This window comes from Ictidomys tridecemlineatus, chromosome 1, assembly GCF_052094955.1.
Source record: "Ictidomys tridecemlineatus isolate mIctTri1 chromosome 1, mIctTri1.hap1, whole genome shotgun sequence".
In the NCBI taxonomy this organism is placed as follows: domain Eukaryota; kingdom Metazoa; phylum Chordata; class Mammalia; order Rodentia; family Sciuridae; genus Ictidomys; species Ictidomys tridecemlineatus.
In genome coordinates, this window is record NC_135477.1 from 158,676,664 (window position 1) to 158,704,653 (window position 27,990).

A 27,990-nucleotide genomic window follows, 5' to 3' on the forward strand; every position below is an offset into this window, starting at 1 on the left:
CCCAGTGACTCCAAAGCAGGAGGATCTTAAGTTTTGAGGGCAGCCTGGGCAATTTAGCAAAACCCTGTCTTTTAAAAAAAAGTGGGGGTGCTGAGGATGTAGCTCAGTGGTAGAACAGCCCTGGGCTCAATCCCCAGTTAAAAAAAAAAAAAAAAAAAGACATGGGAATGCCCTGCTTAATTTGCTAGGCTGAGCCTTCATTGAATCCACTTAGCACAGGATGGGGGGCAGTTGCAGTAAATGGGAGCAGCCAATATCTGTTTCAAGAAAGGCTTAAGTCTGTCAGTTGTCTGGGAATGTATAAGGGTATCCTGTCCTGTGATGTCTCAGAAAACATGGTTGATTCTTGGCTAGCGGTGAGGGGAAACTGGTATGGTATTTGAAGTTGAATTTGGGTTTGCAATCTCAAGTCATTCTCTGGCTTCATAGGAACATGGTGGAGTGAGTGAGGATTTGAATTTCCTTTTGGAAATCAGGTGGTTTTTGTGTTTTTCTTTTTTCCTAAAAGACTGGTCTAACAAAGTTGCCAAAGGACGCCCCCCCCACCACCACTATACAAAGGGTGCATTGTTTATGTATCCAGTGTACTCTAAATAAGACACCAAATCAGATGCAACAACCCAGCCTTGCAAGAAGCCCTGTTTAGAATGTATTTTTTGAAACAACTAGGCCAGTAGCCAGAGTGGAATTCTTTAAAATGGGACAGATGTCCAGAGAATGGTTGGTCTCCTGTAGCACCTCCCACAAAGAAGTAAGACTGGGATTACAGCTTCCAGTGGCCTATTTTAAAGAAACACTACTCTAGAAGATGACTTTATAATAAATATTTTTAAAATATAAAATCCAAAAAAGTTAAAAGAAAAAACAATGCATAATGGTGGCTTAGTGGCTGTGCCTTGTGAAATTTTTTGCCCAGCATTTATCTAATGGCCAACTGATCAGAGTGGTTTTTATGATCTCTTTCACATTCACAGTAGGTTTCAGGAAGTTAGCAGTGTATTTTAGCATGGTAATTAATTGCATTATAAAAAGCATACTATAGATCAGCAATCAAACTAAACGGGTATTTTATAAAAATAGGAAAAATCCTTTTTTTTTTTGGTACTGGGGATTGAACCCAGGGGTGCTTAACCACTGAGCCACATCCCAGCCCTTTTAAAAAATAAATTTAGAGACAGGGTCTCAGTTGCTTTGGGTCTTACTAAATTGCTGAGGCTGGCTTTGAGCTTTGTGATCCTCCTGCCTCAGCCTCCTGAGCCTCTGGGATTATAGAGATGGGCCTCCCGTACCCAGCAGGAAAAATACTTTTAGTACCCTAATAGACATAATCGTTGCCAGCAAAGAGTGCTATTAAAATCTTTTTTGTAGGATTTTATGATGATGGGCAGTTGTAAGAGATTGATCGCTTTTATTTTCCTTGAAAACAGGATATTTTTTTTTCTGCTCTCAGGGAAAAAGCCTAGTGTTCATATGCAACTATTTTGTTTTCAGGGTCTATAGGATAGCAGTTTCCAACTCATCACTTTTCATAAGGGCACTGGAAAACAGGTTTTGCTGCATCAGTTGTGGGGTAAAGGTCTGTAGTCTTAAGCTTATTCTCAGCATGAGCCCAGCCTTAGGGGTGGGGGTCCACGTCCTTATAGGGTAAATGACAAGGGTGATCTCTAGTTTCTGAAGGTTGGAAGTCTTGGGAATATGTACACCATATTAGGCAATTAACCCCCAAGTTTTGTGACTGGAGAAGAAAAGGTAAATGTCATGCTGTTACCCAAACATCTTATTCCTCAGGGTCAGACTCTGAAAAATAAACCCAGTAAAAAGTATCTTTATTCTCATGTTTAAAAAAAAAGGTTTTCTTTGATGATGCATTAACAATACAAAAATATTTTGAACACTACATTGGTCCTTTTTTCTCAAGACTTTTTGCAACACTACACAAGAATAGGTGATCTTTGGATTCTGAGAAACCAGTGGCTAAAGTATGTAACTAAAGGCTTTTTGTAAGGGTGTATACGAGTACACAGACAGCCCTTTTTCTTTGGATTCAGGCTATGTACAATGAGGAGAAGGCAAAAGGAAAAAAAAAAGTTAAATTAAAATAAAAGACTTGTTTCTCAAGGCTCAGGGTTGAAGCTTGGCTCAAAAATTGATTAAAGTAGGCTGTGGTGAAAACTTATGTCCACCACTAGAGGTTTCTGGGTTCCTTTAGTTTTAACAGTCCTCTTTCCTTCAGCCCCAAAGGGAAAAAAACACGCTGGCCTGGTCTGAATGCTAGAAGGCAAGCTCTGGCTATTGGAGGAGGTTTTGGGTTTACTCTCTCAAATTGCCTAAGAGCTGGCTCAAGTGACATGGATGAGCTGGAAATGGAACTGTGAAAAAGACTGAATAGAGAGGGATACACACTAGATTTGGGCCATGACTTCTTTGAACTGTTTGCCTGCATCATCTGGTGCCTGAGCTTTGGTGTCAGGGTTTCTTAAGTTGCTCAGGAACCCGAATTTGCCTGATAAGTTGTTAGGCCTAAACCTATTCTATTCCCTCCTCCTCTTCTAAGCTCCTGAGAATATACTAAGAGGCTTCCTCTGGTCCAGCTTATGAAGAGCAGCTGGTTTTCTGTAAACAGCTCCTCCATTCCCTTTGGAGAAGCATAGTCATCTTGAGCTTTGTGGTTGTGATCATGCTCAGATGTTGTTTGATAATATCAAACAGGTTATTCTTGATCCATGGAAGTGTCTGGTGTGGGAAGGGTGTGGCAGAGGACAGATGAGGCATTTCTGTAGAGAATGTAGCTGAGCTTAGTCCTGCCCTTCTGTGACCTATAGCAGAAAAGCAAGGGAGACAAGGGTATCTGGCTAGTAAAGCACATGGTTTGGAGCAGGGTGGGGGACACCACAATGCAGGCTGCCACAGGCATCAGGATTCCCTTAATGAGACGACACACTGGCATTAATATGGTCCCACCACTTGAGAAGTTTGAATTGATGGCCTCACGTTCAGGCAGAAGTTTTTCAGCCTCTGAAATCTTCAGGGCATGGACCCTACATGGAGCATTGGGAGGGCTGCTGGCCAGTTTCCATATGACTAGGGCTTCTGCTTTCTCTAAAGGGTTAGGCCTCTGGAGGAGGCCAGGAGTCCTGTGCATGCTAGGCCGCCTGCCTCTGAGATTCCTGTTGCTGTACTTGTGTGTTCTGCAGGGTGCTGTGAGGGGCCTGTGGTGGTCCAGGGGCAGGGAGACTGAGAATAGTGGAGAGACGTGGGGATGTTGGTGCCGACTCCACTGGGCTAGCAAGCAGTTCTGTGGGGAAGAGGGGCAGAAGGTATGAGGGTGAGTCTTGGGGAGCTGGGGACCTAGGGCAGCCTAGAGCACTGTCATCGGAAGGAACGGGGCTGGGGCAGCGGCCTTCTCCGGGTAAGTACCGAATGCATTTCTTTTTCCTCCTAGGAATAGTGAAGAGAGTTATCTGTAAACAGAGGGTGAATTCACAGTCATACACCAAAACCAAAAAAATGCTGTCTTTGCACAGGTTGGCTGACCTCTTGTCCTCTCCCATGACTTGGGTGATGGATGTGCTTATGTCCTCAAACCTGAATCAGCCCTGCAACTCTTGGGTTTGGCCCAGACTAGGTCAGGTGCAGTTTTCAGAACAACCACAAGGTGGGGACCTTTTGTAACTTGGCCTGTGGGGGCCCCCCTCCCCCCAAGGAAGCCATCTCCTAGTGTGGGTCTTTAAGCTTCTGTTTCATGTTTGTGGGGACTGAGATCTACATTAAGGCAAAGGACTGCAATGCCTGTAGTTCTTGGCTGAGCAATCCATGTCTTCAGAGCAGGGCTAAGGGGAGAAGAAGTGGACTGGGACTCTTCTATATTACAACCTAGAATTCTCAAAGCCATAGTTGGTCTTTTTAGTAACAGAATGATGAGGACCTCATGTATGCACACGTGCCTCCACCGACAAATTCCTTTCTCCTTGCCCTTGAATAGTGACAATGATAGGCATACCAGAGGGCTGGACAAGTGTTCCATAGAGCCAGTGACCTTACTGTCTGAGTACCCTCAGCCTTGGCTCTGTCAGCTATGGCCTAAAAAAGGCATCTTTAACCACTTGGTGGATGAAACTTTTCATACCCATGATAAAAAAACAGAAGTTTAGTGCCACAGGGCTCTCTGGGTAAGACAGTCCAAGAGTAATGCTGCTTCTCTCTCCTAACCTCTCCAGCCCTCTGATTTCAGTAGGTATGAGAGAAGAAAATCATAGGCTGCCTGGTGACAAGGTTGTCTAGGTGGTTGTCTGATGTTATCATTTCGTTTTTCTCAGATTTAAGGGCTTGGGATGGAATAGGCATGGGTCCCACTTTGAAGAAGTGGAAAGCCATAATGATTTAGGGGCTTAGGCTTCCTGAGTGATAGGTGACAGATCTGTCTGCTAAGGACCTACTAGGCCAGGCTGGCACCAGAGCCATCTCTTTAAGTCTGCTTTCCTTTCTGGAACATTCTGCATGTCCTCCTCCATTGCTTCCACCTAGACCCAAGTGCTGTCACAATCTGTGTTCAATGTTCACTCCCATTCTTAGGAGGCATGGGTTCCCCTATTTATCTCTTGGGTATGCCAGGGGGCTGAGGGACCAGAGAGGGCTGCAGGCCCAGCAGAACATGTGTAGTCAGGGAAGCAGCTTGAAGCAAAGGGAGAATGATGGTGGGGACAAACCCACCTGCAGGGACCACACCAATCCGTCTGCTGGTTGAGGCCAAAGCGAGCACGACATTTCTTAGGCGAGCCATTGTCTGCTCACAGCCATGCCAGAGGGGCAGAGCAGGGCAGAGGGCGAGCAGGCAGGCAGCAGGGCAGAGCAGGGCCCAGAAAGAAGAGGTAATATCAGTGTTAGCCAGTTATAGACATCCCACAGCCCCCAAAGGAAAATGGAACTCTCCATGGCACAGCCCTAGGCCCCAGAGCAAGGTTTCAGGAAAGGAGGTAACCCAGCTGGGCAATAGAGTCAGAGGGAAGAATGGTGAGGTGGGGTAGGGGTCCTCAGGCTGGCTCCTCTCTTTTGCTTGTGGGAACCCTCCTAACCTGGAGACTGCAGAGAAGCCCAGGGAGGCTCTTGGGATCCAGCCTTTTCTGCACTGGGGCTGTCCATCTCTTTCCCGACTGCCTTCCTATTTTATCCAGTTTTTCTTCATTCTTGCCAATGCCCAGTCTTTCTCACCCAAATTCCCTTAAGGGCTAAGGCTACAACTTACACTCTGTGTAGCCTCAGAGAAAGAGCTGCAGACTTTGTCCGCACAGTCCCAATCCTAGTTTCCAGCTTCCCACTGTAGGGGCAACACAGCTGAGAAAGTCATGCATGTGAAGCAGGAATTCACCCACAGGAAGGAGACCTGCAGAGTGTGGGTTTCCTGGGATCTCTACACAGAGCACTTTACATTGCCATGAGAAACCAGGGTAAGAGATGGGGATATGATGGTGGAGAAATTCCCAGGCACTAGCTAGCAGACTGTGTGACCTGGGCTGGGCCTGGGCCTTGGTCAGCTTCTGCCCAGACAGCCTGCTCCTCCTCTCAGCAGAACTAGACAGCCAGCATACTCTGGCTTACTCCTGGAACCACACTGGTAGAGTTTAACCATAGGCAGGGCTGACAAAAGTGGAGGATATATCACCTGCTAAATGAAGACCCCTCTCCCCTGGGTGTCAAGGGGAGCTGGTCTTCCCTTGGATTTAGTATAGCTGTTCATTGCTTGGGAATTTGACTTGTGAAATGCAGGCCTTCATTTCCAGAGGGCCCAGGCCCTGAAGGTTCCTGGCTGAATGCTCTGCTAACCCCTCTGGGCCAGAGCAGAGCTGCTCTTAAAATGGAAGCATGGAGAGGAGACTACTGTTGAGGCAAGGCCTCACCTGTGGTAGATTCTTGATGCTTTTCCCTTGACCGCCTCTTCTTTTTCCCCTGCAGGGAAAAAAGGAAGGATACTTAGATTTGGGAGGTAGACACTGGGCTATCTGCAGCTACTGCCTAGCCTAACTACCCCTGGAATTCTGGACATTCACGCTCCTCCAACCTGGGGGTCCTATAGTTTCTTGATTGCAGTTCTTGCTAGGCTGCCATGGAGTACATTTAGGGGCTCTTCCCTCTCCCAATCTGGTCTACAATTTGAATGGCCCCTTCCCCTTCTTACCATGTGGCCCAAATACTGGCATCATCCCATGTGCAAATGGATTCTAGAGTGCAGAACAGGATGTGTGGGCTTGGCTTTAGGGTAGCTCCCCAGGCTTGCCTCTTCTGAGCCTTGGACTCTCCATGCCCCACAATATTTTGAAGGTTCCCCTGCCCACCCTTGATGGATGTGTTTGGCCACTCACGTAGTTGTCCCGCGCTGACCAGCCTGGGTATAGTTGCATGTGCAGCTGCCTCTCTTTACGGGCCAATTCATAATACTTGGCCTGTTCTTCCCTTGACAGTGCATGCCACTGCAGGGGTGGGGGGGAATGGGGTGCATTACAGAGTCAGCAGGGTGAAAGGGATCAGAAGTCCCCCCAACCCACTTGCCCCATGGCCTCACCCTGCGACCTAGAATCTGGTTAATGGCGGCGCTCTCCTTGAGTGTGCACTCTGCAATGACCTTGGCTCTCATCTCCTTCATGTACAGCATGAACGCGTTGAGGGGCTTCTTAATGGTTGGCTTCTTAGCCTCCTTCTCTGCCTTGGATTCTGCTTGTGTCTTCCTAAGGGACAGATATACAGACTGCTCAGGACCAAATCCCTCCCCGCTAATCACTGAACACCTTCCTTGAGTGTGGGTGCGTAAGTGTATGATCCTCTAAGGCTTTGTAAATGGACTCTCTTTTAGCTGACCCAAATGAATGAGCAGAGAGCTAAAACAGTGGTCAGTAGCTAGAGCCACAAGAAGGCTTAGAGGGACCACCAGGCAGTTCTTGGGTCTGGTGGGAGGCATGTGTGACCTGGCTAACAATAGATCTGTTCACTTGGCCATCTTATACCTTCTTGTTCCCCTTCACCCACAGAGTGTGTTTTTACTCACAAGCTGCGGTCATAGGGCTGCAGCTCCTGCTTCCCTGAGGTGGGCACAATGGCCGGGTGGGGGATGGCTGCTGGGTGACCAGGGACACCAGAGCCCAGCATCAAGGATGGGTGGGTAAACCTGGAAACAGGAAGAGAATTAACACTGAGCCAGGAATTATGGGCAGACCTTCAGACATACATGGAGGCCCATGCACAGTAGACAAGGACACAGAGGAACAGATTCCCCATCCCCACTGACCTGGACACACATATACAGAGATACATACAAATATCTGCTCCCCACACATTATACAGACACTGCATGGATATGCCATTTGGGTGGTTACTAAATAGTCCCAAGTAGCTTTCAAATGTATCATCTTCTCCCCACCTGCTGCCACCAAGTCAGGCTGAAGAGCTGGGGGCTGCCTGTGGGCCTCCTCACTCCCACTTGACCCCCTCCAGGGCCCTTTCCACACACAGCTAGCGTGACCATTTAAAAGAATGCTGAAATTTTCCCACTGCCCACAGAATAAAATCCAGATTTTTCCCCAAGTCCTGCACAGCCCTGCTTAAGCATCCATGCTGACATTTCTAGCTTCATTTCTAACCCATTTCCCAGCACTCTCCACCCATAGCTAAGCCCTGTTAAAGCTGTTCCCTTTATCCCTGTCAGGAAATGTTAACCCTTTCCACGAGGCGCTCTCTGACCCATCAAGCCTGCTTGCAGTCTCCTTGGGGGCTTCCTGATTACCCACTGGCCCACTTATAGCTATGCTGTATCTATACCTCTCACCCTGAGCTGGGAGCTCCAGTGGAACTGGAAATGACTGCTGAATTCCTTGCTGTTACATTCTTGACACAAGGTCTGTCACTGAGGGAATAAGCTAAATGAAAGGACACTTGTACACTCACCTCACCTCCCAGCTTACTTCCTTACTGTTCTGTGGAGATCACTGTGCCCCTTGCTGCTTGCACAGGTATAGGATCCCTGAGCAGGCAACCCCCTGAAGGACAGAGGCTGGGGACACTTATGTAGAAGATGCTGCCTCAACTTGGGCAGAGCTCATGGGATGCCCCAGTAGGGATGCAGAACAGAGGTGAGTGCACACACATCTGCACACTGGCTGAGCTATGCATGCACTGCTATCCTAGCTTCTTTGTTGCTTTATTGCACATATGGCCTGGACTGGGGCCTCTTAAACTCCTACCAGTTTTGCTGTCAGGCATTAGGGCAGCAGGGGGCTGCAGGATGACAGGCAGACAGATGGACAAACAACTAACACGGGGTAAGCACTGGCCTGAGCATGGCCTTGTGTGGGCACTTAAGCCTGGGCAACAGGAAGCAGGAGCCTGGCTGCAGGGGTAGGGGACTCACCTGGGGTAGGGGGTGCCAGGGGCTGCAGTGGGGGCAGGGAAGTGCTGTCTATATCCGCAGGAAGGGGACAGGGGGTAGAGAGGAGGGCTGGGCCTGTGGTTGGGAGAGACAGCTGTTAGCAGTCTGGCTGCCAACCAGACATGGGGAAAGCTTTTGTACCTTCTTGGTCTGACCCATAGTCTTTGAAACAGATTGGCTTCTGCTGGGATTACTTCTGGCATCTGCCACCAGGGGGCAACTTGTACTTCACCTTGCCCTTATTTCACTGGACCAGCTTGTGCTTAAGGGCTGGAACTGCTATTCTCCTGGGACCTAGCTTAGCAGGCTTCCTGAGGCCCCTCTAGCCTGTCTCCTAAATTTCCTTGATAATATAGGGCTGATACCTGTACAAGGGCCTCTCATCCTCTACTGATAATGTCTGGATTACTTTTCTGCTTCAATTTGCTTGCTTTCACTCTTTGTTTATCCTTTGGGTCTTATTTGGCTGTCACTCTTTTCTCCAAAAGCCCAGAGATTCCAAGCTAGATAAGGTACCCCTATGGGCTCCTACAGCCCCCATCCAAAGCAATGCTAACAGTGTACTGCAACTGCCTGGCTTCTTGCCTGGATCACTGGGCAAACTGAGTTTGGAGAGGTCAGGGACCTAAGGATAAGACAGCTGAAGCAGTGCTTCCCTGACACCCATAACCCTACCTGGCACACAGTAAGGCTCAGTTCAGAGTCTGGCAAACAAGTGCTGCCTGGTAAGAGCTAAGAACATAGGGCTCTCCCTCCCTGTCCCTAAAGACCTTCATTAGAGCCTAAGTGGGTAAATATCCCCTCTAGGCTCAAGTCTCTTGGCCTTGGAGCTACTAGCCTACAGTACTCTGGAGAGTTAACTGGGGATTGAACTCAGGGGCACTTAACCACTGAGCCACATCGCCAACCCTTTTTCTGTATTTTATTTAGAGACAGGGTCTCACTGAGTTCCTTAAGGCTTTACAAAGTTGCTGAGGCTGGCTTTGAACTCGAAATCCTCCTGCCTCAGGCTCCTGAGTTGCTGGGATTACAGGTGTGTGCCACGGTGCCTGGCCTAAGCACCGTCATCCCACCTTTGATCCTGAGGATAGTCCGGATTTGTATTTATAATGGCACTTTGTCCAAAGAGAATCTAGGAATTGAAGGAGTGTGCTGAACGTGGGTGCAGGGTAAGGGAAAGGGGGCATGCTGCACCTTTGGCCTTCCCTACCCTTCCTGGGAAGCCAACTTTTCCTTCCGCTGGTTGATTGCTCTACTCCAGAGAGCCTATCTGTACAGGTAACGTTATGGATGACAAGTAAATGACTAAGTGGCCTGCGAAGACCCCATTTAAGCTGAGGATAGATCCTTTGGCCCACAGTCAGGCCTTCTGACTTGGGTCCAGGCTGGCTTTTTCTATCCTAGCCTTAGTACACCCTCCAAGCAGGCTGGTCAGGGGCTTGAGCTCAATCAGGTACTACAGGGACAAGGGGAACCTGCTGTTCAAGCAGCTCAGCCATGGAAGAGACCAGCCAACAGCAGGTGTTGGGGCTAGTGGGAAGTGTCCCCCTGCCCACCAGGCAGCTGAGAAGCAGCACCCTCTCTGGTGGCTATTCATGCTGTCACCTCCCTGCTCAGGCCTACCTTTTCTTCCTCACATACTCATATGGCTCCAGAGTTCTACTATGATGGAGAGTTCAGGTTTCATAGGGCTAGAACCAACAGCCAGCTCTCTGGCCTCTCTAGAGGAAATATGTCAAGCTCTCTGGGGAATGCCCTGGGCCAGGGAACCAACCACAAGAACCCCTAGCTCAGAGCAGGTTGGGATACAATTGCTGGTCATCCTATGGTGTTTGTAAAGAACATGGAAGGGCAGGAAACGTTCAACCACCACACAGTGCCCCCTTCCCCTTCCCACTGGGCCCATACTCACCAGCTCACAGTATGAGGGAGCTGTCCCATGCTGCTTGAGGTCAGAGAGTAGAAGCCAGAGAGGTCAGGGGTCTGCAGAGGCCTGTGAACTCCTGCCATGGAGAAGAGCCAAGTAACTGGGCTAGCTTGATCTGGGGGTGACTTCAGCAGTTCCTGCATCCTAGAGCAACCTCTCTTTGCTAGAGGTTCAGACAAACTGGTTTGTTTAGGACTATCCCAGCATGAAAACAGTGGCCTTCTGACAGGCAAGGGAACCAAGGGCAGAGGGGTTGGGTGACTTGCCAGAGGGCACTGGTTGACCAGTAGGCAGTCCTCAGGAGGTGGCGGCTAGGCCTCACCATTCCCTGGGCCACTGAAGCTCTGCAGTTGGAGCCTCTCTGCTGGGGGCTCTGCCTGGCTTTCTGACCAGGAGATAGGCCCTAGTCGAGAGGAACCTTACCTGGGATGCCAGGCCTCCCCCCTACTAACCAGTCCCCCAGGTTTGAGTCAGCAGGTTTCCTACAGCTGACAATAGATTTCAGAATGACTTTGGCTGAGGGGAGGTGAATCAGCCATCACAACCACCACTTTCCATTTTCTCACTAGGACAGGAAGCTGCTCATAGTGATCAGAAGCTTACACTGCCACTGGGGCAGGCTTCTACCCCAACTTTAAGGCTTCATATTCTGACCTGGCACCATCTACCCAGTCCTCTGGTTCCCTCAGACTCCCCAAATTATCTTTCTGGCATTTTCTTTGGATCCTTGATTTGCACAGCCTCAGGTTCTCTCATTATAAAATAGAAAGCCTTAGGCTGTTCGCATCAGACCCCTCCCTATTCCAGGCCCATACCTTGTTTCTGGTTGATGTCCGAAGGTGCAGGTGTGGGGTGTGGGCTGCTGAAATGTTCGTAGAGAGGAGACAGTTGGGGGACACTGTGAGTTGGCTGATTGGCCTTGTTCTGAAAAATTAGGAGGGCAGGTGAACCTGGGGAGTCCTGAAGGAGGAAGTCATGAGGGTAGGGACATGCATATAGGCAGAGCTGCAGTGAGCAGTGTGGGCAGCTCAACTGTCAAAGAAGTGGTGCTAGCCAAAACCACAGGCCTCAGGGAAGAGGGCATCCACCACTCAACCCACCCTGTGTCCAGCAGTGCAGTCTTCTGCCCTTTAGCCCCCACACTTTGCCCAGGTAATCAAAACCTCTTGGATTTTCTGGGCACTCAGTTCCCAGAGGCATCCTGTCTGGGAAATCTTTCTAGCCTACTTTTCCCAGAGACTATCCAGCTTGTTTGAGAACTAGTGGCTTATTTATAAGGGCTACTCACAGCCACCAGCCCCAGGCAGCAAGACTTAGAGCTTTTCCTCTTCCAGCCCCTAGACTTGGGGTCCTGAGTCCGACCCTTAGCCCCACCTCAGTGCTAACTGGATATGGTGACACCAGGCAGGACCTCCCCCCCTTGGTCCCCTAACTCAAGAGAGGTGGGGCCAACCTGCCCAGCCCCCAGTCTTCCGGTTTCCTCAGCACTCTTACTTTCCTCAGGACTCTCACTTTTCACACTAGGCGCACAGCTCTTTGTCCTGAAATGACTCAGTCAGCAGGCTGGGGGAAAGGTCTCTCTATATAACCCAGCCACAGGGAGTCACTGCCATGCCCAAGGCCCAGCTCTGCATGTCCTCAGTGCACACCTACGCAGACCAGAGCTCTGGAGACTCATCATCCAGTCAAGGCTCAGCTTCCCACTCAGAATGTTTCTGGGGATGCTGCTGGCTAAGAGTACAGATGAGTGATCTCAGACCCGTGGCACAGAAGAAAGAGGGGACATCTTTTGGGGCAAGACAGTAATGAGAAGGTGGTTGTATTCTGGCCTCCTAGGGTAAAATTCCCTGCCAGGTGAATTTAACCAGATTCTTTCAGATCTTCAGTTTCCTCTCTTGGTAAAGGCTGGAGCCTAGCACAGGTTCCTTGGTACTTGTCTATTGGGGGTCCAGGGTAAGGATGTAGGGAAAGCTGGGTATGAAACCCAGTATAACCAGGAAGTGAAGCTCCCAGCTGGGCACAGGCTCCCACAGCTCTCAGCAACAGCCCTGGCCTGCCATCTGCCCCTGCATTCCTGCCTCCAGGCTATAAGCTACACCAGTTCTTTTGCCCCAGGCAGACAGGAGCTGATGTCCTGATAGATGGCTAGCAACAGGTAAAGAGGTAGGCTGGGGCAGGTGTGGGATGTGTGGACACATGTGATATCCATCAGACACTGAGTACCTACCACATGCCAGGCACTGTGCCAAGCACCTCACAAGTCCAATTTCATCCCTACCAAAGTGCACACGGGCTGCCACTTCTATCTAAATCCTCCCCTAACTACCAACTCATGTCTCACTCCCTTTTATAGAAACCCCAGCAGGCCTAGCCTCTAGTTCTCAGCTCTCATTCTTCCTTCAACCCGTTCCTCTACCAGAAACTACTATCAAGGTCCCCAATGACTTCCACAATTCTGGACTCTCAGGTCAATTCTGTCTTCATTTTACCTGATTTCTTAGCAGCATCAGACACAATTGGTTTCTCCCTCCTTTTTGAAGCAGAGTTTCTTCGTTTAGCTTTCAGAATGCTACACATTTGCCTAATTTCCCTCCAACTCCAGAGGCCCACTTTTTCTGACTCCCCAATACCTTTCTCTTCCAGGCTCTTACTTTAAACATCTTCATCCAATGACTCCACATTTCTATCTCCAGACCCACTTCTCATGGGACTCCACATTCCAAATGCCTATTCAACTCTGCTTGGAGGTCTAAAATGCCCCCCAAACTCCAAAAATATCCAAATTAGAACTTTTGACTTTCTACTCCATATGCTCCCCTCTTCCTCAGTTGATAACTCCAACCTGAAGAGTTGCTCAGACCAGAAACCTTGTAGTCGTCCTTGATTCTTTCTCATACCCCATGACCAACTTTCTACCTCAAAATCTAGAATCTGCCAGGTGCAGTGGCATCCACCTGTAATCCCAGCTACTCATAAGGCTGAAGTAGGAGGATCACAAATTTGAGGTCAGCCTTGACAACTTAGCAAGATTCTGTCACAAAATAAAAAAAGCTGCGAGAGTACTCTAGGATTCAATTTCTGCAAAAAAAAAATAATAATAATAATAAAAAAAATAAATCTAGAATCCACCTACTTTTACCTTCTTTCCTGTCCCCCACCTAGTACAAGCTGTTGTCACTTCTCACCTGGACAACTGCAGCAGTCTCCTCCCTGTCCCCTCTGCCAGTCTTTCCTCCAATAGCCAAATAAGTCAGGTCATGTCACTCATCTGCCTAAATCCTCCAGTGGCCTCCCTGTTTTCCTCACCTGGGGCTTGCAAAGCTCTGTGCGAGGCTCCCTCTGGCATCTTCCACTCTTATTCTTGCTTACAATACCCAGGATTACCCATAGGTGTTTCAGCCTCCAGCATCCTTCTCCATCCTCTGATATGAAGTCAGTTGGGAAGCAGAAGCTAAGCATCTATTCAAGTAAGAAGCTTCCTAGAAATCCCTGAGGTCTTTTTGTCCTAACAGGTTCCCAGAACAGCACTAACCAGATGGTAGGCTTTGGCAGCTGAGGGCAGGGAAACTGGGCACAAAGGAACATTAGACCCTGGCAGAAAGCATTCCACCATTCACTATCTAAAGGTACAAACGCCTGGAGCCTCAGCTCCCCAGGTGGGATGACACCTGTACAGTTGCCTCCAGAATCAGGAGGTTTTCAAGTCTACACTCCTGCTTCAGAGAAGGCGCTACCATCCAAACTTGGCTCTGGCTCCTTAACCCTTAGGACTGAGGAGGCTTAGGTAGCTTAGAGGGAAAGCTGGGTATGGACAGCTCTGACCCTGAAAAACCTTAGAAGCAGGGCCTGGAATCCAAGGTGCCAGCTTTAGGAAGACAGTCCTATGTACTCTGCCCAGAGCCGCTGCAAGGCAACAAGAGGGTGGCTTGCCCCAGGTCATAGCACAGCTCAGACTGGGCCTGTGGAACCTCAGAGAAAACAGCTCAAACTATAGCTGCTGGCCTGCTATGTATGCACGTGACAAGGCAGTGGAATGATGAGAGTTCTGGGGGAAATGGGTTTGTCTTATCTACCAACCTTCCCTGGGAACAGGGGAAAAGCCTCATTAAGCAGGAGCCTCCAGCCAAACCACAGAAGTGCTGGGTGGGCAGGGTGGGGCAGAGAGCTTACTGTCGGTTGGAGGGCCTGGGGTGGCCAGTCCTTTCCATGCTCATGCAGGCTGCCTCCAAGCCTCACTCCCCAGCCCTCTCCGTATCTAGTGGTAGTAGCCAGAGGTGAACCGTCTAGCACAGGGCCCCTTATTCCCCCTGCCCGTTCCAGGGCTCCAGCACAAGACTGTCCCAGGGTCAGGCTTCCAGAAAACAGGGTGGGTTCACTTATGGTAACCATGCCCAGCCCCCAAGGGAGGGCAGGCAGGCCTGGATGGACTATCCCCACCAGGCCCTGAGTGCCTCAAGAGCACAACCTCATCTCTCTTACTCTGAGAGCAGAGTACACAGTAAGGGCTTAGAGCATGATGGGATGCATTAATACATAAGTAATGTCTGTACTCTTCTCTCAAAATACCCCAGGTCCCTGTTCTTTGCCTTTGCCTGAGCCCTCATGGCCCCTCCCACCAGCCTGTGGCACTTCAGGACAGGTCCAGGACTCAGACCCTAAGGCTGAGAGTCACCCATCATCAGTCCCCACCAATACTGTCCAGTTTCCTGCTGGATGCTTGGATCCAGCTCACCCCCAGAAGAGGTGGTCCTTCCTGATGCTACATTGTTCTTACTGTTCAAAGACCTTTCTCCACATCTATTCAAGTCTACCATCCCAAAGGTGCTCCTCCCTTTTAGGGACACTTTCCGTAGCAGATGGCTAGAAATTTCTCATCTGGTGCTCTAGTGTGTCGTCCTCTTTTTTTGCAGATTGGAGTCAGGAAAGGGCCAGGCAGAGGGAGGTGGAAATGGGGGACTCTTGAGGTAGGTGTCTGCTATGGAGTCGATCTTGGGTCTGGCTGGGCTGCCCCTGCCTCCTCCCAACCCCCCCTCCCACTTCCTGCAGGCTCAGGTGAAAAATAAACACAGTCGGCATTTTCCCTGCAGACCGCAGCGGTCTGCTGTGCTCACAAGCTGTGTGCATGCTGAGAGCCCCTGCCACCACCAGCAGAGAAACTCCCTCGCCTCTGACGGTTGACTCTGAAAACCCCCAAACACTTGAGCCCCACAACACTTTCCCAGCGAAGAAAGTTGCTGTTTCCTCTGGGCTCGAGCCTAAGAGGTTAGAAGAGCATGATCTGCCTGATCAGGCCCTCCCAAGAAGGCCTCCCTATGGCAGGGACTGCAGGAGAAGAACCTCTCACATATCAGGATCCATCAGCATGCGTGATTGTTCAGGTGTACAACTGAGCTCCTACTCTGTACCAAGCAAAAGACTGAAGCCCGGAAGAGCATTTACTAGTGGCAGCTGAGCTGAATGACAGGCCCAGTCCTCAGCACCTTAGTTTAACTAGGATATTCCTAAAACAAATCTATGACATGGATAGATACTATCCTCATTTGATTGATAAAGAAACTGAACTTCGGGCTGGGGATGTGGCTCAAGCGGTAGCGCGCTCGCCTGGCATGCGTGGGGCCCGGGTTCAATCCTCAGCACCACATACAAACAAAGATGTTGTGTCCGCTGAAAACTAAAAAATAAATATTTAAAAAAAAATTAAAAAAAAAAAAAAGAAACTGAACCTCAAGGTCACACACAGTGGCAGAGCTAGGATGTCACCTACTGCACTGCTGGGGCCTTGTTGTTGTGGACAGAATAAGCTGGGGCGGGGGGGAACTGTACTAGTCCTAGAGCCAGTGCTCTAGTACCGAGCTAGTGCTTTCCTGACCCTAAAAATGCTCTAGAGGTCAGGGACCCTTGGTATAAGTTCTGACCACACCTGCCTGCCAGGGCCACTGGCACTGGGAGCCCATCTGATGGTGATATTTGGATATGGCCCTAAGGTCCTAGCCATCACACCCCAGTTATGCTGGCCTGCTGTGGCATAGTAGGGGTGCCTCCAGCTTGCCAGATACCTCTGCTGTCCAGGCTCTGTACTCAGCAGACATTCACTGAAGATTTGTGGGATGAAGGCTTTTAGAATTCTCAGTGCCCCCCAGACCTTCTGCATGCCCCTGTGTACTCATCTGCCACTGTGACTTCAAATCTTTCAAGCTCCTCAGTCAATAGGCTGTTCTTGATGCATGCCATGGAGCTGGGGAGAGACCCTTGGGGGAAAAGTCTGTGGAAGGAATGGCAGAGCCACACCTCAGGCCTTGTGCTCCTTCCAGGGGCAGACACTGACTAGACAGAAGGGTGGGTATTGCTATGGTTATTGTTCTGCTTGGCAAGTGCACAGAGGTGAAGCTGAGTAATATAAATACCAAATGTGACAAGCCACGTGAGGCTGGCATTTTATATTCCCATTTCATACACGTGGGAAGTGAAGCTTGGGGAGGTGAGAAAATTGCCTGTGTCATACAGTACTCCATCACCCTGTTCTGAGTTCTTAGGTCTGCAAGGATGCCAGAGAGCCACACCCTTTCCTTTGCCCTCCTCTTACTCCATGCTTTAGCCATGGAGGACTACTGGCTCCAGAGACCATGCTGTGCCCTCTGCCCAGGGCACTCTTTCCCAACTCATCTTGGCCAATTCCTATCCATCTTGCAGGGCTCATATAAATGAGATTTCTTTCTGGAAGCCTTTCCTGTCCTCCTGTCTAAGGAGAGTCCTCTGCTATACCTCCACTGCAACACCGACCACACTTTGCTGTAATTGCTTGTGTCCTTGTCTGCCTCCTGCCCCTCCTTAGGTCTGGGATTATACTCTGCATTGTTTTTATTGAAAGGATGAAAGAGAACCCTCAAGGCTGGGTCTAGCAGTGTGGAGGCACGGGGATGGGATGGTGCTTCGGAAAACATGGCAGCATTAGGTACAGCAATCTAGGCTGGGACTGGGCATGGAGTCACAATAGCACAAAGGTTTGGAGGCTGGGAGAAGCTGGGATCACTGTTTAGGGTCAGGGGACATCCCACCTAGCAGCCAAGACTCCTTGGTCTCCTCCCCATCCCCACTGGCTCTGGGAGTTAGAATGACCAAAGGCTAGTTCATACAGTGCCTATGTACAAATTAGAAAACACCCTCTTCTTGTAGAGAGAAACCAGTCCAGTTCCAATGGGGTATCCCAAGAGTCACTCTTTCAAAAGGCCTCCTTCAATTCTCACTTCTCTTGCCTGTATTGCCGGGAACTAGGCTCCAGGGACTGACCCTGATCAGTTCCAGGGGCTCGTTTCCTGGCTCCAGGCAGCCCTGCAGCCCTCTCAGGCCTGTGTCTGGAGCCACCATCCAGAACCAGTGGTGCTTAAATGCTCCAGTCAGGGTAGTTGCTGGGTAGGATGCTCTCTGAGGCCTGGGTCATGAGAACGAACTTCCCAGAAGGTGGCAGGTCCCCTAAACCTTCAAAAGATTCTTGATTTGTGGGCTCCTGCAGACCCCACCTCTGCTGATATACCCAGGGGGGGCCTGGAGGACCAGGCTGCTAGAGCCCTCACTCATGCTCTTTTATCCTCAGCCCCCACTCCTGGCCCTACTGACCAGGACATGGTGCTCCAGAGGACGGCCCGAAAGCTTCTCGCCCACAGCACGCTGGACGCCCTGTGCTAGACGCCCACCACAGAGCACAGAGCCACGGCCATGAGGCCAGCTGACCCGGAAGGGCTAGGGGATGGCTAGGCCACACCCTCCTGGACCAGGAGGCTTCAGTCCCACCTGTTGAAACAAGGCTGTTGCCATGGTAACAGAACCCTGCCAGGTGTGTGTGGCCAGTCCACCAGCCGCCTGACCTTCACATCAGATAACAGGGCCTGCCACAGCAGAGGTGAGGACTAGAGTCCCTACACGCAGGGTTGGCAGAAACCACAGGCCAGCTCTACAGGCACCCTCAAAGCTAGCTGAATCCTGCTGAGCTGCCTGGCCTGGCCCATGGCCTCTCGTGGTTTCTATGCATTCGTTTACTTACATTTTCCTTCCTCCTCTTTGAGGTGAACGCCCCTCAGGACAGGATGTTTTTAGAGGAAAATATAAGCTTCCGGGAGCTGCTGCAGCTGAGCTGCTAGTTGATGCTAGCAATTGTTGGGGACTCTAAAGCAGCCAGGCAATGGGCGTCCCCCTAGCCCAAGTGGTTACTCACCGAGCTCCTCCTCAGTACCCTGCCATCCAGGAGCCTGCCATGGACCAAGGCAAGCCAGAGCACTGCCTCAGCCCAGCCTCGCCTGAAGGAAAGGAAGGGGCAGCAGGGAAACGAACCAGGGCTCTGGAGGGAGGCACTGAAGCAGTTCAGAAGCTTTGTATCCCTGGGGGCAGAGCTGAAGGTTTTGCAGAAAGTTTGGCTTTGCAGAAAAGCAGAAAGAGAACAGAAAAGGCACAGGATTAGAGATGGTGATGCCACCAATAGGGGCCTACTGAGTGTCTAGCAGTCTACAGCGCTCCACCCCACCCTGGAATCCCACCAGTCTTCCCAACTTTGCACTTTGCTGTGCAAATTTTGCAGATGAAGAGAATGAAGCAAAGAGAGGTTAAATTACCCTCTTACAGAGGGCCTGTGGCCTTCCCACTCTATATGCGGATGGACGATTGGTGGGAAGCTGCTAGAAGCTGGGGAGGCTCTCACCAGGGCTTATTTATGCCTGTGATTGAGAGTCAGGAAAGTCCAAACAAGACCCAGAAAGGCACGGGCTTAGGAGAACAGTCAGCAATGGCTCAAGGGTGGGAGAGAAGAAACTTGGAAATCTGCCCAGGCTCAACTCTGCTTTCTTGCCCCAATTCCATCTTGCCATCCAGGAGCCCACATCCTTCCTCCAGCACTTAAAAGGTGTAAGTCTCTCCACACTGACAGCTCTGGTCTCCAGTCCATCACCTCATGGGGTTGTGGTGAGGGGAGGTGATTTAATATTTGTGTGGGCTAATATTTTTTATGTATGCTTAGTTAAAAGCAAACTAAAAGCAAAGGAAAAAAAATAAGAAAAAGCAAGCAAAAACAAAACAGGGGTCTACATGTCGCATGTACTATTCAGCTGCCTCTTACCCAAAGAGGACAGTTCTACCCTGAGGCCACATCTGGAAGTTCCCTGGGTCTAACCCTTGCAGCTACTGCCAGTTAAGGCCCTTGGGGCTCTGAATGGACTCAGTCTAGCAGTTTATCCACAGGGGAGAAAGACAAAGTGTGAAAAGAAGCAGCTGGAGGTTTCTGGACTCCGAATACTGCCACCCCAGCCCCTCTCACTCGAGGGGCTCACACCCAAGCAGAGGGAGGGGGGTTGGACTACTCCATCTACCCTAGGGGCCATCTGAGACACCACCACTAATGAGGCTGAGTTAGGGATTTCACACAAACCACACCAAACAACTCTTCCAGATGCACACCTGGTATAACAGTGTGTAGATATAGGGGAGTGGGTGAAATACCAAACTCCTGGGGTAAGGAGTGGGATCGGGGAGCCAAGAGGACCCAGCTATATGTAATTCAATTACATGATTCCTATGGCACATAATAGGAGGAACCAGGAGCATGCCTGGGTTCAAATACTTCCTCCAGCACTTAAAAGATGCAAGTCTCTCCACACTGGCAGCTCTGGTCTCCAGTCCATCATCTCATGGGGTTGTGGTGAAGGGAGATGAGTTAATATTTGTGTGGGCTAATATTTTTTATGTATGCTTAGTTAAAAACAAACTAAAAGTAAAGGAAAAAAAATAAGAAAAAACAAGCATGTGCCTAGACAAAGACTTTTTAGGAAAGCCAGATTTGTGCCAGGTCCGGGCTGCTGGTCCTTGGTTTCCTTTGGACGGCAGCCTGATTACCATGGACCAGATTGCTGAGCTCCTGACAGGCCTGTGATGCCAGAACTAGGGGGTGGGAGGCAGCACTAAGAAGACTGCCCTCAAAACACCCCAGTGAGGCTGACAGCAGCTCTGGCTCCCAAGCAGCTTTTCCCCTGGGTGTCACAGCCATGCCCTGGGACTCCCTCTGTTTCCTCAGTCCAGCCATTTGCAGTGACTCAGGGCCTATGAAACCCATTAGCCCAAGCTGGGCTGCACACAAGGAGGCAAGAGGTTGGGCCCAGAGAAGTCTAGCATCAAGCTCTGGGCTGAGTCAGGACTAAAACTGGAGAAAAGAAAGAACCCATGACAGGCAGTTCCTAACCATGCTTCTGTCATGTACCAACCTGAATCAATCTTAAAGGCCATTTTTAATCATTGCATTTTTTCCTAGAAGCCCCAGGATCCTGCCTCCCAACTGAAAAAGGCAGCTCTCCCAGTTCTGTAAGGACTCCCAGAAAGAAAGGGAGCCTTGACCAGATTCAGAGCTAGGAGGTCACCCAAGGAGGGCAATGAAAAGCCAATGGCACATAATAAGAGGGACCAGAGGGACCAGCTCACAAACCCAACAGTGTATGGGGTTAACTAACACCTCATTGGCCTGCAATGCTCTCACCAACACACAAGCTGGAGCAGAGGGAGCAGAGCAGCAAGGAGCATGGGCTCCTTGGGCAAAAGAGACCAAGTCCAAATCCTGACTTCAAGGTTCTAGCATGTTCTTAACCTCTCTGGAGCCTCAATCTCCCCATCTGAAGAATAGGGCTAATAACAGTAGTTACTTTTTCAGCTTCTGGCACAGGCCTGGCACTGGGAAAGTTCTAGACACAAGTTATTGTGACTGTGGTTCTTTCAACTGCTGTTTACTGAGCACCTACTATAACTAGGCCTGTACTAGGCTCTGAGAATCTAGTGGTGAAAGGAACAGATGTAGCCTGGGCCCTATGGATGCTCTCCAGCCCTTTCTGATCCAGATTACCATCCCAGAAAGCCCTCACTTCAACATGGCCGCCTCTACTTTCCCCACTCCATCTGTTCACATATCTCCACCCACAGGGTTGTCCACCACAGCTGGGCGGTCCCCAAGGCCGCACACTGCTTCAAAGCCTGCCAGTAAGCTCTGGGGTGGCTGCCACAGCCAAGCACACACCAACTGGCCAGCTCCCTTGGACCCAGGCTGTATCCAGCAGAGATCTAGCTGCAGCCACAGCCCTCTCCACAGGGTGCCTCTTAGCATCTGAGGGCCCACCCACCTTCTGCCTGCCTGGCCACTGAGCCAGCCACAGAGCCATCTGATTTGAATGAAACTTCAAACTTAATGACTTTCATGCTGGTTATTTAAAACGCAATGTAATTTTCTTAAACACCCTATTATTTCCTTTGATAGCTACAAAGCTTCCCCCAATCCCATAAGCATGTTTATTTTTAGGGAAAAGAGTGGTTTGCAGTTGGTCACAGAGACATAGGGAGAGAGAACCCACAGAAAGCAGGGCAAAGAGTCAGCCTTGGCAGCCTGGAGGCCCTCCTGCTTGCGGACTCTCCACCAGACACCAGGGGACCAGGCAGGGCCTGCCCTTCTCTCACCAACATATCAGCCAGTGGCCCTTCCATCCCCTACCTGACAGTAGCCAGGTAAGTATAAGGTCCCCCTTCCCATGCTTCCCTCAATGCTGCTGGGCCTCGACGTCCTCATCTGTAGGGTGCCTCAACTAGCGTTCCAAGGAATCTCCTTCCCATGGGTATTCCAGGCATGGACATGTCTGGGGAAGGGTCCTGAGGCTACCACCACACCCTCAGCAGCTTTCTCTTGGCTCCTCCAGACATTTTGCTTTGGGTGAGGCCTCAAGGGCTGGAGCCTTGACCAGCTGGGTGAGATCTGTGTCCTGATAAAGCAGCCTGAGGCAGTGGCTGCCCACACTGGGTGTGTAGGTGTGGCCCTGCCAGTCGGGGCTCCCCAGCAAGGGAGCTGGCATGGTGGTGGGTGTGCGTGCATAGGTCAGCTGAGCTCCACCATGCACGTCGTCCTCTGGGAGCGGCTATTTTTAGGTTCCAAGCTTTCATGTGGCCAAATGATGTGGAGTTTACAAAGCATCGGTAATGCGTTTCAGATGGCGGCCCAGCAGGCCAGGAGGCTGGGCCCATGGCCACCAGAGCCAGGTCAGAGTTACTCAGCGTCCCCACTATGGACTCCCATCACCTGTCCCTCCCTCTGCATGGCCTCTGTGACATGATTGTGAGGCTAGCCTTGGTGTAGTCCCTGCAATGCCCAGCTAATCCTAACTGAGGTGCAGGTGACCAGCAGGCCTCTCCAGTCCACCTTATGAACCTCAGAAATCCCCATAGCCAGGAATGCCCACCCACTATAAGGTAAGAAACTGAGACCTAGAGAGGTGAAACCATTTGCTAGAGGTCACACAGAGGGGAGGAGGTGGCTTCCTTCCCCAGCAAAGTCCCCTGCTCACATGGGAAAACTGGATTTTGGGGGGAGGGGTGATTTGCCACCATTGGCACCAGGCCAGCTCAGACATGGTGGCGTAGGGGAAGCCATACCAAGTTAATCCCCAAGCCCACACCCCTGTTTCCCAGGGCCATGTCCTGCCCACCCATGCCTGGAGCCTCTGCTGTACACATGTCATCTGGAAGCAGACAGTGTGGGGCCCAGACAGCTCCCTTGCCCTTGGAGAGAGCTGTCTGTTTTAAAGGGGGGAAGAGGAAGGGGGGCAGGAGGAAGCTTATTTGACAGTGTGTCTGCTTCCTCTGATCTCCAGGGAGTTCTGGCTGTGAAGCACAGGCTGGGTCACCAGGCTTGCTCTGGGCTCCGAAACAAAGTCTGTGGGTGCAGCTCAACAGACAATCTCCATGGGTGGGACAGCCTCCCTGCAGGGAAGCACCAAGCTCACACCCCTCCTTGCTGTGCCCCACGCCAGGGTTAGTCCCCCATTCAGCAAGACAGACACCCTCTACCCACTGGGGGACTGAGCCATGAGAAGAACCATGTTCTAGCTGGACCAGGGGCAGGGGAGCAGGTGCAAAACCTCTGACAGGACAAACCATCCAGGCAGAAGGCTGCTTGCAGGATGGGGCTGATGCGGGCCACACCTTTTTAAGAGAGGGAGGTGGTTTCCCAGGTCCAAACCTCAAGCATGACAGGTCTTTGAGATGAAGCTGCTAAGTGTCTGAAGAGGCAGCTGACAATGTGCTGGGTTCTCGAGATCCTCTCCAGACCCTGATGATCTCGGAGCCCTGCTGGAGGAAATGGGGGGCAGAGGTGCTGTCTGCACCCTGAGGGGCCTAAGCAAGCAAGCCACTGACCTTTGGGGTGTGGCTCCCCAAGTAAACAGGGGACCAAGCCCCTGGACTCAAATGAACTAACAGTAAAATGGCAACTGCACTATGAGGGGGTACTCTTGCCTTGATTAGCCAGTACTTTGAGTCTCTCCAGTCCAAAGCCACCCCTCCCTTAGCTCTGCTCTCATTCCCCCAATCAAATACCCCTGCCCCTCCCAGCACCCAGCCCTAGCGGCCTCCCTGGCCCTCCATGTCCAACTCAGCCCATCTGCAGTGGACACTGCTCTGCCCTGTAGGATGCCAACACACTGCATGTGCCCTCCAGTCTCTCCTAGGTTTTGGAACCAGCACTGCTGGGCATCAGCTCACATGCTGTGGCCTTAGTGACAACCTTTCTAGCCTCACCTCATGCCCCTCTTAGACCCTGAGCTTGGGACTGCCCTTCAGGGATTAGGAACACACTTATCTCTGCCTCTCTCCTGCTTTGCTCAGCTTCCACCCAGAGTGTTCTCCCACTATCAGCTGCACAAACTCCTCTCAGGAAGCTTCCTAAGCTGCTCCCATGGCTCCTCTTGCACCTCTGTGTCCTATATCCAGCTCAAGCAGTACTTCAGGGCTGACATGGGTCCTCCAATGAGGGTCCTCTTGACTTGCCAGGACTGAGCTCTGGGAGGGCAGGCATAGCCTCCCCTTGTGCAGAACCAGATCAGGTACACAGAAGGGGCTCAATAAATACAGTTTGGACTCAAGATTCCAGCAGGCTCTGGGCTGAGCCCAGCTAAATGCCTGAGGGCCAGGAAGGCTGAGGGTGACCCCTGAGGGAGCTGGCTTCTTGGCAGGGAAGGGAAAGCATCGAGGGCTCTGGTCCAGCCTGAGCTTCAGCAGCACTGGAGCTTCTGAGTTCTTTATGCAGTGTTAGTCTTCCAGCAGTAGCCTATACGTGGGCACCACTTACACTGTGCCATGCCAGTCACCCAAGAAGGGTGGAACCCTCATTAGCCTCATTTTCAGATGAGGAAACTAAGGCCCAGAGGGGCAAAGTAACTCGCCCAGGGCCACGCAGCCAGAGTAGCAGATGCAGTAGTAGACTAAATGCTTTCCCTCCCTCCACTCCTCTAAAGGGCCTTGACAAGCAGCCTTCCCTAATCTGACATCACTGTCTCCACCTGCAGAAAAGAGGTTGTTCTTCGAGGATTTGTGTACTGTACCGTTGGGTGGGGGGTGCTCCCGTGACCTAATAAAACACCTGTTTCCTCCAACAGAGCCTTGTTTGTACACAGTGGCAGGAAGCACCAGTCACAAGGTGTGAGGGGGTGTGACTTTATGGCTTTGGGACCGCAGCAGCTGGAGGGGGCTCAGAGATGCTGTGGCTCTCCTTGACCCTCAGGAGGCTCTGGGCCCATCCCTGACCCAACCTGACTTCAGTGGTTATGTGATTTTTTTTTTTCTTAATTTTTTTTTTTTTTTTTGGCAGCAGGGATTGAAACCAGGGTACTTAATCACTGAGCAACATCCCAGCCCTTTTTTCTATTTTATTTAGAGACAGGGTCTCACTGAGTTACTTAGGGTCTCACTAATTTTCTTAGGTTGGCTTTAAACTCACAATCCTCCTCCCTCAGCCTCTCGAGCCACTGGGAATACAGGCATGTGCCACTGTGCCTGGCTAATTATGTGATTTTCAACAAGCACCCATGAATCTCTGCTTATAGCTCAACTCAATCTCCCTTTTTGCAGAGGAAGGGGATGGACTGTGTTCTCAAGAGTCCCAGAGGGGCCATGTTCAATCCTTTTTTTTTTGGTATGTAGGATTAAACCTCTACCATTGAGCCACATCCCCAGCCCTTTTTATTTTTTTGAGACAGGGGGTCTTGCTAAGTTGCTTAGGGCCTCACTAAGTTGCTGATACTGGACTCAAACTCCCAGGTCGCTGGGATTACAGGCATGCACCACCACGCTGGGCTTCTACCCTCCCTCTTTTTTTAATTCCCCTCACACCCAAGTCTCTGCAGCTGGGGAAGTAGGCAGAACTGGTGTGAAGATCCTCATTTGCTGGCTCAAACCAGCTCACTGGAACCCAGGAAGAGCTGGGAACTGGGTCCTAGCAACCGATCCAGAGCTCTTTGTCAGCCCTGAGGCCTTGGGATTGCCCCCTCTGTTCTGCTGAGCTAGCTTGCCCTACCCTTCCAAAGGGGTCAGCAGGCTGCCCTAAAGTTGTAACCGTTCCTCCCTGCCCCTGTGGACAAGGTGGAGCAGGAAGCCTGGCTCTCACCAAGGTCTGCAGGATAGGCCTCCTTTATGGGGCTTCCCTAGCCCACTGTAGGCAGCAGTAGGGTGGAAGCACAGTTTCAGCTTGGGAGCAGCAGAAGAGGGTCTACAGACTGTCCAGATCCCACAGCTAATCCCACACAGCCTCTGAGTCAGGAAAGAAATGCACTTCAAAACAAACTGAGGTCCCACTATCCACCACAGACTAAATGAAGAGCGACAAAGACAAGACTCCATATCAGTCATGTTTAGGCACTTCAAGGGCTGGGGAACAGTCGCAGGCTTGGAACCCACAAAGAACAGGGGCAACAGGGCTGCAGAACACTGTGATTCTTCCTACTTCTTGACCCCATAGTTCTCAGGGGGTATTATGCTCCAGGAAAATAATCAAAACAGAAACTAAGGAGTGGTTTGTCCAGAGCCTCATCCTCCTGATAAAGAAGGTGGCCTGTGAGTGAACCAGGAGCCACAGGAGGGATGCTATGAATAAAGATGATGTGCATGGGCATTGCTGGAAGTCTGCACCACACACCAGGGGAAGCATTACAGCAAGAATAAGGGGGTGCGTTTAGGGGTGACCATGTGAGCAAAGGTCCAAGGGTGGCTCCAGGCTAATGACCATGAGGGTCATCTCCCTTTTTATTCTTACAAAACAGCCTCAATTCCTCACACCTTATATAAGGGCTTTAAAGGGATGAGGAAGGAGAGTCTCTTTCAGATCAAGTTTTGGGGTGGCGAAAAGGGATTCTCAGGATCGAGCAAGTGGCTATGGTTCCCATGCTGGTCCCAGGGATAGCACTTCCCATCTGAAGAATCCCTGGATGAGGTCAGGCAGGGAGTAGGGGACACATACACCTGAGTCCCCAGTCCCAGGGTTCAGACCCCTGTAGCCCAGAGTGGAGATACAGCCCTCCAGATGGGAGTCCACATGGGGCCTAACCCGCTAAGCCACCAATGGTCCCACAAGAACTAGGATAGCAAAGGAGAAGGGATCAATCATGGACAAAGCCTGTCCCCACCCAGCCCAGGCCATGCTGGCACCTCCCTGGGCATCTCTCTGGCAAAACTGCTAGTCCTCACTCCAAAAAGTACAAGGAAGGCTCATGAGCCCATTGCAAAAATGCAGGAAACAAGGTCCAGGATGCCTCTGCAGAGAAGCTCTCTTTGGCTAAGCATGGCGAGTGTGTTAAAGCTATGCTAACCACATCATCCAGAAGAGCTGCCAGGGTGGGCAAGGCAGCCAAGGCCCAGAGGCAGGATGAGGGAGGATCCCGCTTGAATGATCAGAGGAGGAGACAACTATCTGAATTAAGCCTCAAATGAGGATTAAGAAGGTGGGTGGCACCTATGCCAAGAGCTGGGGAAGAGAAGTGCAAGCTGAGGGAACAAATGTAAAGGTCCTGAGGTGGGAAGAGCTGGCCAGGTATAAAACTCACCAGGCTAGAGGGGCTGCTGTGAGGGAGAGGAAGGAGTAGTGCCGATAATGAGGCACTGAGGCTGTGGTAGTGATTTGGACTTTCCTCCAAGATTAATGGGAAAGGCCCTGAAGTTTAATCAGGTGAGAGACGTGATCTGATTTGTTTTTAAAGGACCCCTTTGGCTGCTACATGGAGTCTGGACTATGGGTTAGGGTGACAGGGATGCAGATGGACCCCGGAAGAGGCTACTGTGCCATCTGGATGGGAAATAATGAGGGCTGGGAGTGCTCATAGATGAAGTGGAAGATCTAGGATGCACCCAGGAGCATGCCAGTCCCTGCTTTATCTGTTAGACAACCTGCAGCCCTCAGCATGCTGCTCAGGGGACCCTGGTTCACAGCCTAAGCTGAGGCCAGCTCTGTCCAGACCCCTCAGCTAGGCCTACTTGACAGTACTTCTCCAGACAGAATAAATCCTGTCTGGATTCATTATTCTGTGCTCTCAGCTCAGCTGGGCACTCTTGGTGCTGAGCCTGGTTCTGTTTTGGGTTCCCAGAACCTGGTAGCAACCTGGTACCAGACTCCCTTCTCACAATCCTCACTCCAACCTGGGCTGGTGCTCAACTGCCACTAATATCCCAGAGCAAGCCCACTGTGCCCCTCTGTCAGGGCGGAGGGCTGGGTGGTGTTCCTACACCTTCTCTCTGCACAGCTCCCCAGATGGGGGACCGTTGTCACTTCCTTCCTCTGCTAGAGTCAGGTCTTGCTCATAACCCTCTCCTCTTGCTC

The 27,990-nt window shown here is 50.9% G+C and overlaps 1 protein-coding gene across 1 annotated transcript in view; it reads right to left on the bottom strand.

The window, feature by feature from the left end:
- Positions 1 to 1,805: 1,805 nt before the first annotated feature.
- Tcf7 (transcription factor 7) overlaps positions 1,806 to 27,990 on the bottom strand; it is a 31,565-nt gene continuing 5,380 nt past the window's right edge. The window contains 9 exon segments of the mRNA XM_078050605.1: positions 1,806 to 3,271; positions 3,273 to 3,438; positions 4,711 to 4,783; positions 5,895 to 5,943; positions 6,357 to 6,464; positions 6,557 to 6,719; positions 7,037 to 7,156; positions 10,326 to 10,416; positions 11,156 to 11,264. Of these exon segments, the coding sequence (XP_077906731.1) occupies positions 2,711 to 3,271; positions 3,273 to 3,438; positions 4,711 to 4,783; positions 5,895 to 5,943; positions 6,357 to 6,464; positions 6,557 to 6,719; positions 7,037 to 7,156; positions 10,326 to 10,416; positions 11,156 to 11,264 (1,440 nt within the window). The 3' untranslated portion in view covers positions 1,806 to 2,710.